A 12,924-nucleotide genomic window follows, 5' to 3' on the forward strand; every position below is an offset into this window, starting at 1 on the left:
GCTTAGCACGTCCCAGTTCAGCCCACTGCAGTTTCCGCCAGTAGTGGCACTCGTGCAACGCAAGCAATGACGTACATCCGAGTGAACGAGACGTTGAGTGTTTGTGGACGGTTGGTGTTCCTGATCCCTGTGTTTCATCCGGTTCTGGTCTTGTTTCTCCATTTAATAAACAAACCCCTCTGCATTTAGATGTGTTCCTTGTCTTCCATCTCTTCTTCTCCAGCCTTGATTACACTGATCTCTGTTACGGTCAATCGAACAAGCCAATGCAATCCATGCTGACCGCTGCTTAATTGTCACAAATTATTCCTGTCCAAGGAAATCAATTAGCCAGTGACTGTACAGATCTCCTCATGATACCGATCATTATTAATCAACACTTCTGAGAACACACACACACACACACACACACACACACACACACAGAGCTGTTTTCATCTCCTCATGACTTCTTTCACTTCACTGTCCCGTGTCTCATCTCATCATGTCAGTCAAAATGTAATTGCACCAACCCTGAAAGACGGTCCCTGAACAGTAGCGCTGCGAGGCGTAATAGCGGTTAGCTCAATTTCAGGATGTTTTAGTTTGTTTGGAGAGCCTGAGGTAGAGAAAGCACAGCTTGCTTGGCTAGCGTGAACTGACAGCCATTTTCTGTGGCCTACATGCTTTGTGAATCTCTCAGAGGGAGATGGACACACACACACACACACACACACACACACACACACTACTGTATGAGGGGAAACTCAGTCCTCCGGCTCGACGCACTCTGACATGTTTCCTCGCTTTGCTCTCCATTCACATCTTTGACATCAGAGATTCATCATAGCTCACAATCAATCAGCCTGAGCGCTTTAAAGTGACAAATGATCCGCTCTTAAATCAGTTAATGTGAAAACACCATGGAGAGTTTGGGAGCAGGTTAGCGTTCGCATTTCCAACATCCGAGAAGATGATTTGTGATTTGGTACTTATAATAAAAATCATAATTATAACACAAAAAGTCAAAATTAAGACGTGCTAAAATGAAATTATGAGATGAAACGTCATTGACATTGTAGTGGAATTTTCCTTATTACTCTGTATTTCAGTGATTTTTAATGAAGGCCCATCTGTTTTCTCACTTACAGTGAGAAGGGGTTTTGTGTGGTAATTTACTGTGGTGGGGAGTCAGTGAGGATAAGGAGAAGCACATGGTCAAAGGGGTCATCTTGAGTGCATTTGTACTTTATAGCCTAAAGGTTAAGAGGGCATTTACCCCTCGTGAGCCAGTTAAAGAATAAGGAAGACAGACTGGTATCTATCTGTCTCTCTCGGAGGGGAGGGAAATAAGTAAAGGCCTTGAGGGGAATAAGATATAAAAACAGACAGAGACTGCTTTTCCCTTATCTCTCCTCACTGACTCGCTTAGGTGTATTGGTGACGAGGATCACTCTTGCAAGAGGAATAAATACTATTATAACTTTTAAGGATTCTGAGTGTCCCTTATTCAGTGATGATGTTTGTTTGAAGTTTTGCCACAACAACTTGGTGTCAGAAGTGGGATTCCTTGGACGATGCCTCCTGGACCTGAGATCGGACGGTGTTTGGCCACCTGGACTGAGTAAGTTCCAGCTCTACCTCGTAAACTTGAGAGAGAGAGGCCGGCCGATGTCAGAGCCCCGGGAGGATCGGACACTGGAATCAAAGAACTCAGGTGGCTCAGAACAACACATCTCTGGGTAATGTATCAGTGATGTTTGTTTGATGAATTTTTGCCACAACAATTTGGTGTCAGAAGTGGGATTCCTTGGACGTGATTCCGGGACTGACGGACGGGCGGCGGCTGATCACCTTGGTACTGAAAAGTTCCAACCCTACCTCGAGAAAAGAATTGAGAGACGAGGGACCGTTTCCGCCGTTAGGACCGGATCCGGCCACTGGAATCAAAGAACTCAGGTGGCTCCAAACAGCATCTCTGGGTAAGGTATAATTAAATTAAGTTTAATTTGGGGGACGAGTGAAATTGAACCATATTGGCTGAGAACTGTTTTCTGTGGTAATGATCTGAAATTAATTGAGGTCTGTGACAGAACAAGATATTTCAAGCAGATAAATAATCTGGAATTAATTGAGAACTGTGACAGACCAAAACATTTCATACAGATAGGTACCTGAAAATTAATTGTTCCACCACGGAGCAAGTTATTTTTGGGTGCTGAGACTAATTGGGGGAGCCAAGGAAATCGTAACAGATTTTTGGTAAACCATAATTAGGAGAGCACTTAATAGTGCAAACCCAACCGACTTGGGTTTAAAGAAAAGATCGGGTTTGTTTCAGAGACGTCTGACAAATAAAGAGAACGCGCGCAGAGAGAAATCCACGGAGAGAACGGAGAGCAGCCAATATGGGAATGTCTCAGAGCAAGATTATGAAATATGATACACCGGTGTACTACCAAATGAGAAAACATTATGGTCAGAAATGCATGCAAGATATTGAGAAATTAATCAAGCATCATGATTTTCCCGAAGAGGGAACATTGAGCCTCACGAGGCTGAAAGTGGTGAGAGACTCAGTGGAAAAGAGTAGTGAGAAACAACCGGGTTGTTGTTGTAAATGTGTTAGGCATGTATGCAAAAAATGTGAAAACACAGTAGATTGCTGGCTTGAAGAAGCAGATAAAAGACAAAGAAGACAAATGCAAAAAGAATTAGCAGGAAGAAAGAATGAAAAGTGTGAAAGTCTGCCTGTATGTGTGTCTGCTCCACCAGAACCGACTAACCCAAAGTATGTTTGTGTTTCTCCACATGAAATGACGGTGAGACCGGCACCGCCGGAGTACAAAACACACTACCCAGGAGCCGGATTGACTGCACTGAAGTTCGACCCCGACCTTGACTGTTCTCCATCGAGACCAGTCCAGCCGCGGGCACCAGCCGGACCGCAACTCGATGCACAAGAAGAAGAGAGAGAGAGACAAGCACGAGCCGTGCTGGCAGCGCAAGAGGCGCGAGAAGAGGAAGAGGACCGAGCTGCAAGAGCAGCAGCGCAGGCCGCGCGATATGAGCAGGAGGCGAGAGAAGCCGCACAGAGAGAAGCGAACGAGCAGACCAAAGCGCAGCTAGCACTGGCATTACAACAAATAGCGGTGCAAACTGTGAAACAATTGCAAGCAGCGCAACAAGCGTCCAGTCACGTGGAGTTGCAGCTGGCCGCTGTACAGATCAAAGCTAGCACGAGTGCACCACCAGCGAGACAAAACTGGGCCAACAAGAAGAAGAAAGTGTATCAAGGAAAGTGGAAATGTGGACTTTGCGAAAGCAATGAACATGACTTTTCCAAATGCACGAAGTGCCGAGTGTGCAAGAGTGAGGGACATTGGGCGAAGGAGTGTTTGAGGAGGCGATGAAGGCGGATTGACTGGAGAGGAACGGAGAACAGGAGAGGGGAGGGCGAGCGACAGGCATTCAACCGGCTGCGAGAAAGGGAAGTGAAATTTTTTTAACACACACACACAACACGCACAAATACACTGATTCACATAATGCTCTTTGCAATGAAGAAACTGCTTGCAAACCTTTATGTGTGACTGAGGAAAATTTGAATAATGCTGTGTCTGCTGAATGTTTGAGAATGTACAAAGGTGCAGGGTTTTTAAGACTACCGAGATATCCCATGTTAGTTGATGGTACAATGGTAGATTTTCTTGTGGATTCGGGAGCAGCCCGATCCACAATAAGGCCATATGACTTGCCATGCAAACCCAGATTGACAGATGTAGTGTTTGAAAGCACGTCAGCGTCAGGGCATGATATTTCAGACAATTTCACTGTGCCGTTGGAATGCGAGACGGAGAGGGGCAGAACATTAAAACATGCGTTTTTGTGTTCTGCATCCTGTCCAGCTCCATTATTAGCAAGAGATCTGATGTGTGAGTTAAATTTGAAACTCACTGCTGGCCCGATGGGTATTATAATTGAGGAAGAACAGCAGATGTGTTGTGCAAGGTTTGAGCCACAGTGGGCTTACGAGTGGCAGATTAAAAATTCTGATTGGGCACAAATGATTTTGAAATTGACAAAGGATCGCACAGTATTAGATAACAGAGAAATTATGATGCCTGACAAATTGCATTGCACGTCACATGTTGTTATTGAGCGTGAACTACAATTTGAGGAGGAGTGGTTTAACGGGACAGAAAATGAGAAAATGCGGTTTGATAAACTGTTTTGGAAAGAGAATGTGTGTGCGCTTTCAGCGTGTCTGTCAGAAAAACAAATGCAGCTGTATTTGATAGCAGGGGTGTCTGCGCCGCACATTTCTGTGACCAAGGACAGAGCGCAGAAATGGGCGGAGTTGGGCCCTTTTGTGAGAGAATGCCTGACAGCCACAGACTGGGCTGAGAGGGGAGACGGGGTATGTAGATGACCTCCTGGTCTATTCGCGAGATAAGGCTACCTGTGTGGCTGACAGTGTGACTCTCCTGAAACATTTGGAAAGGGAGGGGCACAAAGTCAGCCTGACAAAGCTGCAGTTTGTGAAGCAGGAAATAACCTTTTTGGGTCACACAATCACACCAAACAGTAAAGCTCTCTCTAAGAAACGAGTTACAGCGATTGCAGATGTACCAAGACCCATAACAAAGAAACAATTGTTATCATTCTTGGGAATGTGTGCATATTGTCGAACGTTTATTCCAAATTATGCACTGCTTGAAAAGCCCTTGAGAGCCCTCACAGCAGGGAAAGGCTTGAGATCATGTGACAAGATTGATTGGCCCACAGAGGCACAGGAAGCTTTTGAAACCTTGAAGCTGCAACTGACTCAGGCTCCAGCGTTGGGCCTGCCAGCAGTGGACAAGCCATTCACACAAATGGTAGACGAGAAAAAAGGTTTTATGAGTTCAGTGCTCTTGCAAACCCATGGGGACAGACTGAGACCAGTAGCGTATTTTTCAACGAAGCTTGATGCAGTCGCAGCAGGTCTGCCACTCTGCCTGAGGGCTGTGGCGGCTGCTGAGCTGGCTGTGCTGGCTTCGAGGGAATTTGTGGGGTATTCTGATTTGACTTTGATGGTCCCACACGCAGTCTCCATGATTTTGCAGGAACAGAGAACATCACATTTGTCTACGGCCAGATGGCTGAGGTATCACACGATTTTGCTTGACATGCCGAACATAACTGTGAAAAGATGCACAACTTTGAACCCTGCCACACTTCTGCCAACAGAAGATGATGGAGAGGAGCATCATTGTTGTCTATCAGCATTGGAACAGGTGTGTACACCACGTCCAGACCTGTTGGACACACCTTTGGAGAATTGTGACAATGTCCTCTTTGTGGATGGATCAGCTTCGAAAGATCCACAAACAGGTTTGAATAAGGTTGGTTTCGCGGTTACTACTGAATTTGACGTGTTGAAATCTGGCAAATTGCCATCGAATTATTCGGCTCAGGCAGCTGAATTGGTTGCTCTGACAGAAGCGTGTAAATTAATGACTGACAAATGTGTGACGATTTACACAGACTCGCGTTACGCATTCGGGATTACGCATGACTTTGGGGCAATTTGGGCCCACAGGAATTTTTTGAAATCGGATGGACATCCGATATTGAACGCCTCACTTGTGGCTGAGCTTTTGGATGCCATTCTTTTGCCAGACAAGGTTGCAATCTGTAAATGCGCAGCGCACTCTAACGATAAAAGCTTTATCTCCACAGGAAACGCGAGAGCCGACGCGGCGGCGAAGGCCGCGGCAACGAAGGAGACAAAAGAAACGTCTTGTGCTTTGGTATCTGTGACTAACCCTGACATTTCTCTTTGTTTAGAAAGTATGCAGACTTTCTCCACAGGAGCAGAAAAACAGAAATGGAGGTCGTCTGGCTGCAGCCTCCAGGGGGGTGTATGGATGAGTGATGGCATTCCTTGTTTACCCAAGCACTTCTTTCAGCATTACGCTAAGTTGACACATGGTTTTGACCACGTGTCGAAGGGAGGAATGGTAATGCAGATGAAAGATTTATGGTTCACTAAGGGGTTTACAGTGTTTGCTGAAAATTTTTGCAAAAGATGTGTCATTTGCAACACACACAATGTAGCAAGAGGCATAAAAACACCCTTAGCATCTCAACCAGCGCCAGCAGGTCCGTTTGAATATCTAATGATGGATTTCATCGAGTTAACCCCGTGTGGGAGACTGAAACACTGTCTGGTGATGGTTGACATGTGGTCAAAATGGGTTGAGGTCTTCCCAACCTCGCAACAAGATTCGGCAGCAGTGGCAAAGGCCCTGTTAACCGGGATTGTTCCGAGATGGGGAATTCCAAGAAAAATCAGCTCTGACAATGGCAGACATTTTGTAAATGCTGCAATAAAGCAGGTAGGAGAGTTCTTGGGCATTGATATGAGAACGCACTGCAGTTACGCGCCCTCATCAGGAGGAGCAGTAGAGAGATCGAACCAGACAATCAAGAACAAATTGGCAAAATGTTGCGAAGAGACAGGTCTGTCTTGGGTTAAGGCCCTACCAATTGTACTGATGTACATGAGGATGAGAAAAAGAGTGAAAACAAACTTGAGCCCATTTGAAATTTTGTTTGGCAGACCACCATTCATGGGAATAGAGGGGGGTAAGCAAAGACTGCCATCAACGGATGTGTGTGAGAGTGACATGTTGAATTACTGCAAAGGAATGTCGTGTCTGTTATCAAACATTTCTGTGCAGGTGAAAGCTACCCAGGGGAGAGTCGCTGTGACGTTCTTACACGACGTCAGGCCTGGCGATTTCGTGGTGATTCGTGATCACAGGAGAAAGAGCTGGAAGGCGAAAAGGTGGCTTGGACCTTTCCAGGTGCTTCTGGTGACGCACACGGCGGTGAAGGTCGCGGAGAGGGCCACGTGGGTCCACGCAAACCATTGCAGGAAGGTGCCGCCCATTGCGGAGGCGGAGCAGTCGCAGGGGGAGGGTCAACCAGACCATTGCAGGAAGGTGCCGCCCATTGCGGAGGCGGAGCAATCGCAGGGGGAGGGTCAACGCCAATGACCGTCAAGATCCAGCTTTGAACAGCAAGTACCATTATCTGCACAAAAGCAAGGCCATGCAAAAGACACAACAGAGCCTGAAGACAGAGAAAAACAATTGTGTGGCGTGAAAAGGTACAGACTGAAAATAAAACAAGATTAAAAATTCTTAGCGCCAGACTGCAAACGAAATCCGGCTGAAAACCGGTGACAACAGAACAGATAAGACTTTTGGTGCTTTAAAGACTGTATTTCTCTAACACTTTCTGGTCATACAGCTGAACTTTTGATCAGAGTGACTGAGAACATGGAGCGTACGAGACCGTGGCATCCATTCAGAGTGCCAGGAATGTGTGGCCTGTTTAAGACCACATTCATAATGACTGTGTTATCAGTGACAATTTGCTTGCTAATACTGCACTTCACAGAAGGTTTGAAAGTGTTATCAACAGGAGATCAAACCAACAGGACTGCAACAACAGAGAGGAACAACGCAACTCGACAACGTGCTAGGAGAGACGCCTTCGAAGCGGTGGAACCAGCGAGGGGTCTCGAGAGGAGCACGGTGACAGTTCATGAAGGATCAAATGTGAGTTTCAGTTGCAACCCCTATCAAAAGAACTGTCCAGGCTGTGAGGGACGCAGCGAGGAGTACGCAGGCTTCTATTTCTGCGAACACCCATGTAAGTGGGGCGACGTGAAAGCGTACGCAGCCAACTTCAAGTGGGGCAAAGACAAAAGATTCAAGGTATTTGCAAAACACAGACTAAGCAATAACAGGTACGGGATGACGGTCGAGCTAACACAAGTAAGACTGTCAGACCAAGGCAAGTACTATTGTGGACTAGATTTAGGGGGAACGGACTGGTATGAAGAAATTGACATTATTGTAAATGAGGCAGTCCCAACTTTAAAACCTTTTGTTACACCTGAGATCGAACGGGAAACAAGGGACGAGCTGGCATGGATGGAGAACGGAGACATGGGAAAGGGTCAAGGAAATCCTGAAGTGCAGAAAGCCATGATGAAATGTCAAGGTAACAAGGCCTGTGCTCTGGCTATGCTGCAGAAAGAGGAATTAGAGATAACGACGAGCTGCTGGCTTTGTTTGCAAATGTCACACGCATGGAAGGCTGTCCCACTGACTGTAGCAACAGCTAATGTAACAAAGTGTCTGATTCCACAGCAAATGACTGATGTGCTTTTAGCAGCAGCTGAGCTGGAGAAAGGAGAGACACCAACGAAACAACCTGTGGACAGCTGTGACAACATTCGACGATATAACAACACTGATATAGCAATTCCACCACTTAGAGTAACACATGAGAAAGGTGATGTGTGCGTTTGTTCAGATGCACAGAGACTTTTCACAACAGGATGGTCTGACTGCAGGGTCAGAATCAACATGAAAGGCGGGACAGTGAACAATTGCACAGCGACACTCAACGGCAAAGAAATTAGTTTCACATGTCCATTTGGTAAACTGTATGAGACTTCACCAGCAGCAGTGTGGGTTTGTGGGAACAGAGCATTTCACAGGATGCCTGAACACGGGTGGTCAGGGTGCTGTTATCCAGCTTTGATAAATGTGGGAACATCTGTGTATTTGCCAAACAAAACGCCGAGGGTAAGAGAGAAAAGAAGTGTTAAGATTTTGCCTGGGGTTTTGCCAAGCCATTATTCGGGGTACACATTATCTGATCCATGGACGACACCTGGGGCAAATGTTGGGTGGTCTATTTCCCTAGGGGTGGGAACGACAGTAACGATAAACAAGGTAAATGGGTTAGCGTGGTCTGTACTAGCAATAGCAAATGCTACTGAAAATGCTATAAACATGATAAATGATGAGATGAGACATTTAAGGGAGGCAGTGATCCAGAATCGTTTAGCCTTAGATTTGATCACAGCAGAACGAGGAGGAGTTTGTAAAATGCTAGGTGTGTCTTGTTGTTTCAATATTCCAGATTACAGTGACAACATAACGGATGTAATTGAGCACATGAGAAGGGCAGTGCAGGAGCCTGAGCCAGTGAATGAAAACTGGCTGACCTGGATAATGCATCTGGGGGATGGCTGGGGATTTTGGTTGATTCAAACTGTGTTGCCAATTTTAGTTATAATATTACTGATTTTGTTATGCATACCATGTTTTATACAGGGGGTGACTATGTTAGTGAGAAAACTGGTTAAAGTGGGAATGTCTGTTCAATTGGTGAAAATGACTGTCTATCCAAACGATGATGATATTGATGAACACCAGTATGATGACACCAGTAGCGGAAGTTACAGTGAAACGTGTTAATTGAGTTAAAATGTTTTTTTTCCCTTGTCTGAGAATGGGTGATATGCCATGAGAGGGCGGAAAAGGACAGGGTTTGAAACTGAGGTTTTATTACAATTTTATGATTTGAATTTGATATGTTTGCTTTCCTACTGTGCTATAATCTTTTTCCTTACTAGTGTGACTGCGGTAGTGAGCCCGGCATTAGTAAACCTATTTACGTGCTTGCTAAAATATTTTGGGGACTTTCCCCCACAAAAACAGCCTTATGCTTCTTCATTCTAAACTTTTTCCACAGGTTCAAGGAGGGTGATTTTATGATATGATGTTATGACTTGAACTTGCATTTATTATTTACCATTATTATTTTACTACTATTATTACAATGTTTGATTAATCAAGTTATCAGTGTATGATAAACAGAGAGGAAATGTAGTGGAATTTTCCTTATTACTCTGTATTTCAGTGATTTTTAATGAAGGCCCATCTGTTTTCTCACTTACAGTGAGAAGGGGTTTTGTGTGGTAATTTACTGTGGTGGGGAGTCAGTGAGGATAAGGAGAAGCACATGGTCAAAGGGGTCATCTTGAGTGCATTTGTACTTTATAGCCTAAAGGTTAAGAGGGCATTTACCCCTCGTGAGCCAGTTAAAGAATAAGGAAGACAGACTGGTATCTATCTGTCTCTCTCGGAGGGGAGGGAAATAAGTAAAGGCCTTGAGGGGAATAAGATATAAAAACAGACAGAGACTGCTTTTCCCTTATCTCTCCTCACTGACTCGCTTAGGTGTATTGGTGACGAGGATCACTCTTGCAAGAGGAATAAATACTATTATAACTTTTAAGGATTCTGAGTGTCCCTTATTCAGTGATGATGTTTGTTTGAAGTTTTGCCACAACAACATGAAATTAATTTACTTTTTATGGCATAATTTTCACTTTTATAGACATTGTCTATTTCATAACAACCTGGTCTGTCTGTCATAGTTTTGACTTTTTATAGCTTGTCATAAAAAGTCAAAATAATTATAACTCTTTATCTCATTTTCTCATATCTCATAATAATATTTTTTTGTGTCAGTTTTGACTTTTTATCTCATAATTATACTTTTTTTTAAATCTCATAACTATGACTTAGTATTTCAAAATGTTAACATGTCATAATTATAAAAGTGTTGCCTCATAATTATGATTTTTCTAATGTGACGGAAATGGGCTCCCACAACCACTAAATGATTCAGACTTGATGAATAATGACTGACTTTAACTTTCTGAGTTGTACATGCGAGCATCATTCATCTTCAGTTTATAGTGTTCTGTCCAAAACCACTTAGTCATTTTCAGACTACCAGATTAAAAATGTATCGTATGAGGAACGTTAAAGTATTTCACTTTTTATGAATTTGTATAGAGCTCATGTATATGTATGTATTAGATTACAACCAATCAGATCATAAAGAGAAAGTCACATATGCCTTTTTCTTCAATTGCTCCAAAACTTGTTTTTTGTGTGTTTTTAAATCAGTCCTTAAAACTTATTTCTTTAGGGTAGCTTTTACATGATTGTTTGTAATTGCCATATTATTATTATTATTATTATTATTATTATTATTATTATTATTTATCGGCCATTTGATAGTATGTTTTTATTTGGTATTTTATTTTCATCAGTTTTTTCTTTTATTAATGCATTGTTTGTATTTATGTTTTATATTGTTTATATTCGTGTGAAGCGCTTTGACATGCAACATTAAAAGACGCTATAGAAAATAAAAGTGTACAGTATTATATACAACATGATTCGATGGAAAAGTCAGTATGATACAAATGTCTTGATATCATGATGAAGGAAGATGTCTTATTAACAGAATACATTCTCATAAATAAATTTACTTTAGGCTTAATCTTCCTAATTAGATTGGCATAATATTTTTTATTTATTAGAAAAAAATGTCACTGCTTATTAACATTTGAAAAACGGCAACCAACAGAAAAAAAGCATGACTAAGTCAATGTCAATAAATCTCTTAAAACATAGATCATTTGGCCTTTAAGGCACAGTTAGTTATACATTATAAAAAATTAAAATTAAATTACCTTGAAAAATATTTTAAATTATTTTGAACTTGATTAAGATGTGTAGGTGAAAGGAAAATATGACTTTTTACATTATGTTTACAAAGACAACATTTACTGTAAAACTCAACATTACACTGTAAACTGTACAGGTGTCACACTGTAAACGGTTATCGGCCGGCACTGTACGCTCTGGGCAAGAGATGCTCGCACAGGGTTTGCCGTTTCAATGCCTTGCATTGAAGCCGGTGAATATTTCATCAGCCTCTTTTCTAAAAATAAAAGACGGTGAATAGAAAAAAAAGATTTGATGGAATTGGGCGTGACTCCGCCTCCTCCTCATGAGTCGCTGCCGTTCTCTTATTCAGACATATGTTATGACTCTGTCTTCTCTGTGTCAGCTTTATCCCTCCCTCTCCATTCCTCCCACATTCTCCCTCGCTACATACTTAGGTTTCTGACTCACATGTCTTGGACGGGCTGCTTTTGATGCGGAAAAAGTCTCCCTGGAGGCAGTTGCTAAGCAACTGGCTACTGTTGGATTATGGGTTAAGTCAGAAGCAAGAAAAACAGAGATGATGTGCATGTGTGTGAGTGTGTGTAAGGCTGAGTCAGGCCATCACAACATGTCTCTATCATCGCATACCCCAAACACACTCCGGAACGGAAGCTGCAAATCTCCACTTTTCTCTTGTTTGATGACAATGTGGAAATATTAATATTGGCCTTTAAAATGGCTCACCATGACATATATGAAAGTTTTTAAGGCAAAGGACAAAAAAAAACACCTGAAGGATCTCAGTATTGTCACCACAAACTTAAAGTGCGGCACAGATATGAGTTCATACATGTGAAATTATACAGTTACAGTGCTTTATAGGACAAATCTAGGAAATGTAATACCGGTATATGTACATGAAATATCAATATATGTAATATATGCTCACATAAAGTTAAAACATATATGAACAATTCCATGTATTCATATTTATCCCATATATTATATGTTTATGTATGTGTAATCCATATTTTGACACTAAGTGTCATATCCTAATATACTCATATAGACCAGAAACATATATGCACATATATTTACATATATTACATTTCCGTGTGGGTATTTTGCTCTGAAATCACATTGAAGTGTTATATATTTCTCTGTTCTGTGTGCATGAGTGATTCTGTAGCCGCTGATGAATGAATGAACTCAGTCTGTTACTGTCTTCCGCTCTGGGAGCTTCCATGTGGACCGAGGGATGAGGAGGAGGAGGAGGAGGAGGAGAGAGGGAGGACAAGGAGGATTCAGAGAGAGCAACACAGAGGAGAGAGAGAGAGAGAGAGAGAGAGAGAGAGAGAGAGAGAGAGAGAGAGATGGAGTGAGCGGCTCTGAGAAACACTGAGAGCTCGGGAGGGAGGGAAGATGCCAGACAAAAATATGAAAAATACCTGAACGCAATTAAAAATGGGATTTTAAGATTGTGAAACCAAAAGCTGCCGAGTGATTCTGAAACAGGAGACAGATTTTGAAACTTCTTCCGGACGTTGATTGTGGATACTGTGAT

The 12,924-nt window shown here is 42.8% G+C and overlaps 1 protein-coding gene across 1 annotated transcript; it reads left to right on the forward strand.

Annotated features, from left to right (window-relative positions):
* Positions 1–1,896: 1,896 nt before the first annotated feature.
* On the forward strand, positions 1,897–11,823 carry LOC307003104 (uncharacterized protein; the record flags this gene model as incomplete). The annotated part of the gene is made up of 4 exons (XM_079621217.1): positions 1,897–1,961; positions 6,708–8,889; positions 8,971–9,035; positions 11,764–11,823. The coding sequence occupies exons 2-4, from the start codon at positions 7,311–7,313 to the stop codon at positions 11,821–11,823; spliced, it is 1,704 nt and encodes a 567-aa protein (XP_079477343.1). The 5' UTR covers positions 1,897–1,961; positions 6,708–7,310.
* Positions 11,824–12,924: the final 1,101 nt, after the last annotated feature.

This window comes from Phoxinus phoxinus, assembly GCF_949152265.1.
Source record: "Phoxinus phoxinus genome assembly, chromosome: 8".
Taxonomy (NCBI): Eukaryota; Metazoa; Chordata; class Actinopteri; order Cypriniformes; family Leuciscidae; genus Phoxinus; species Phoxinus phoxinus.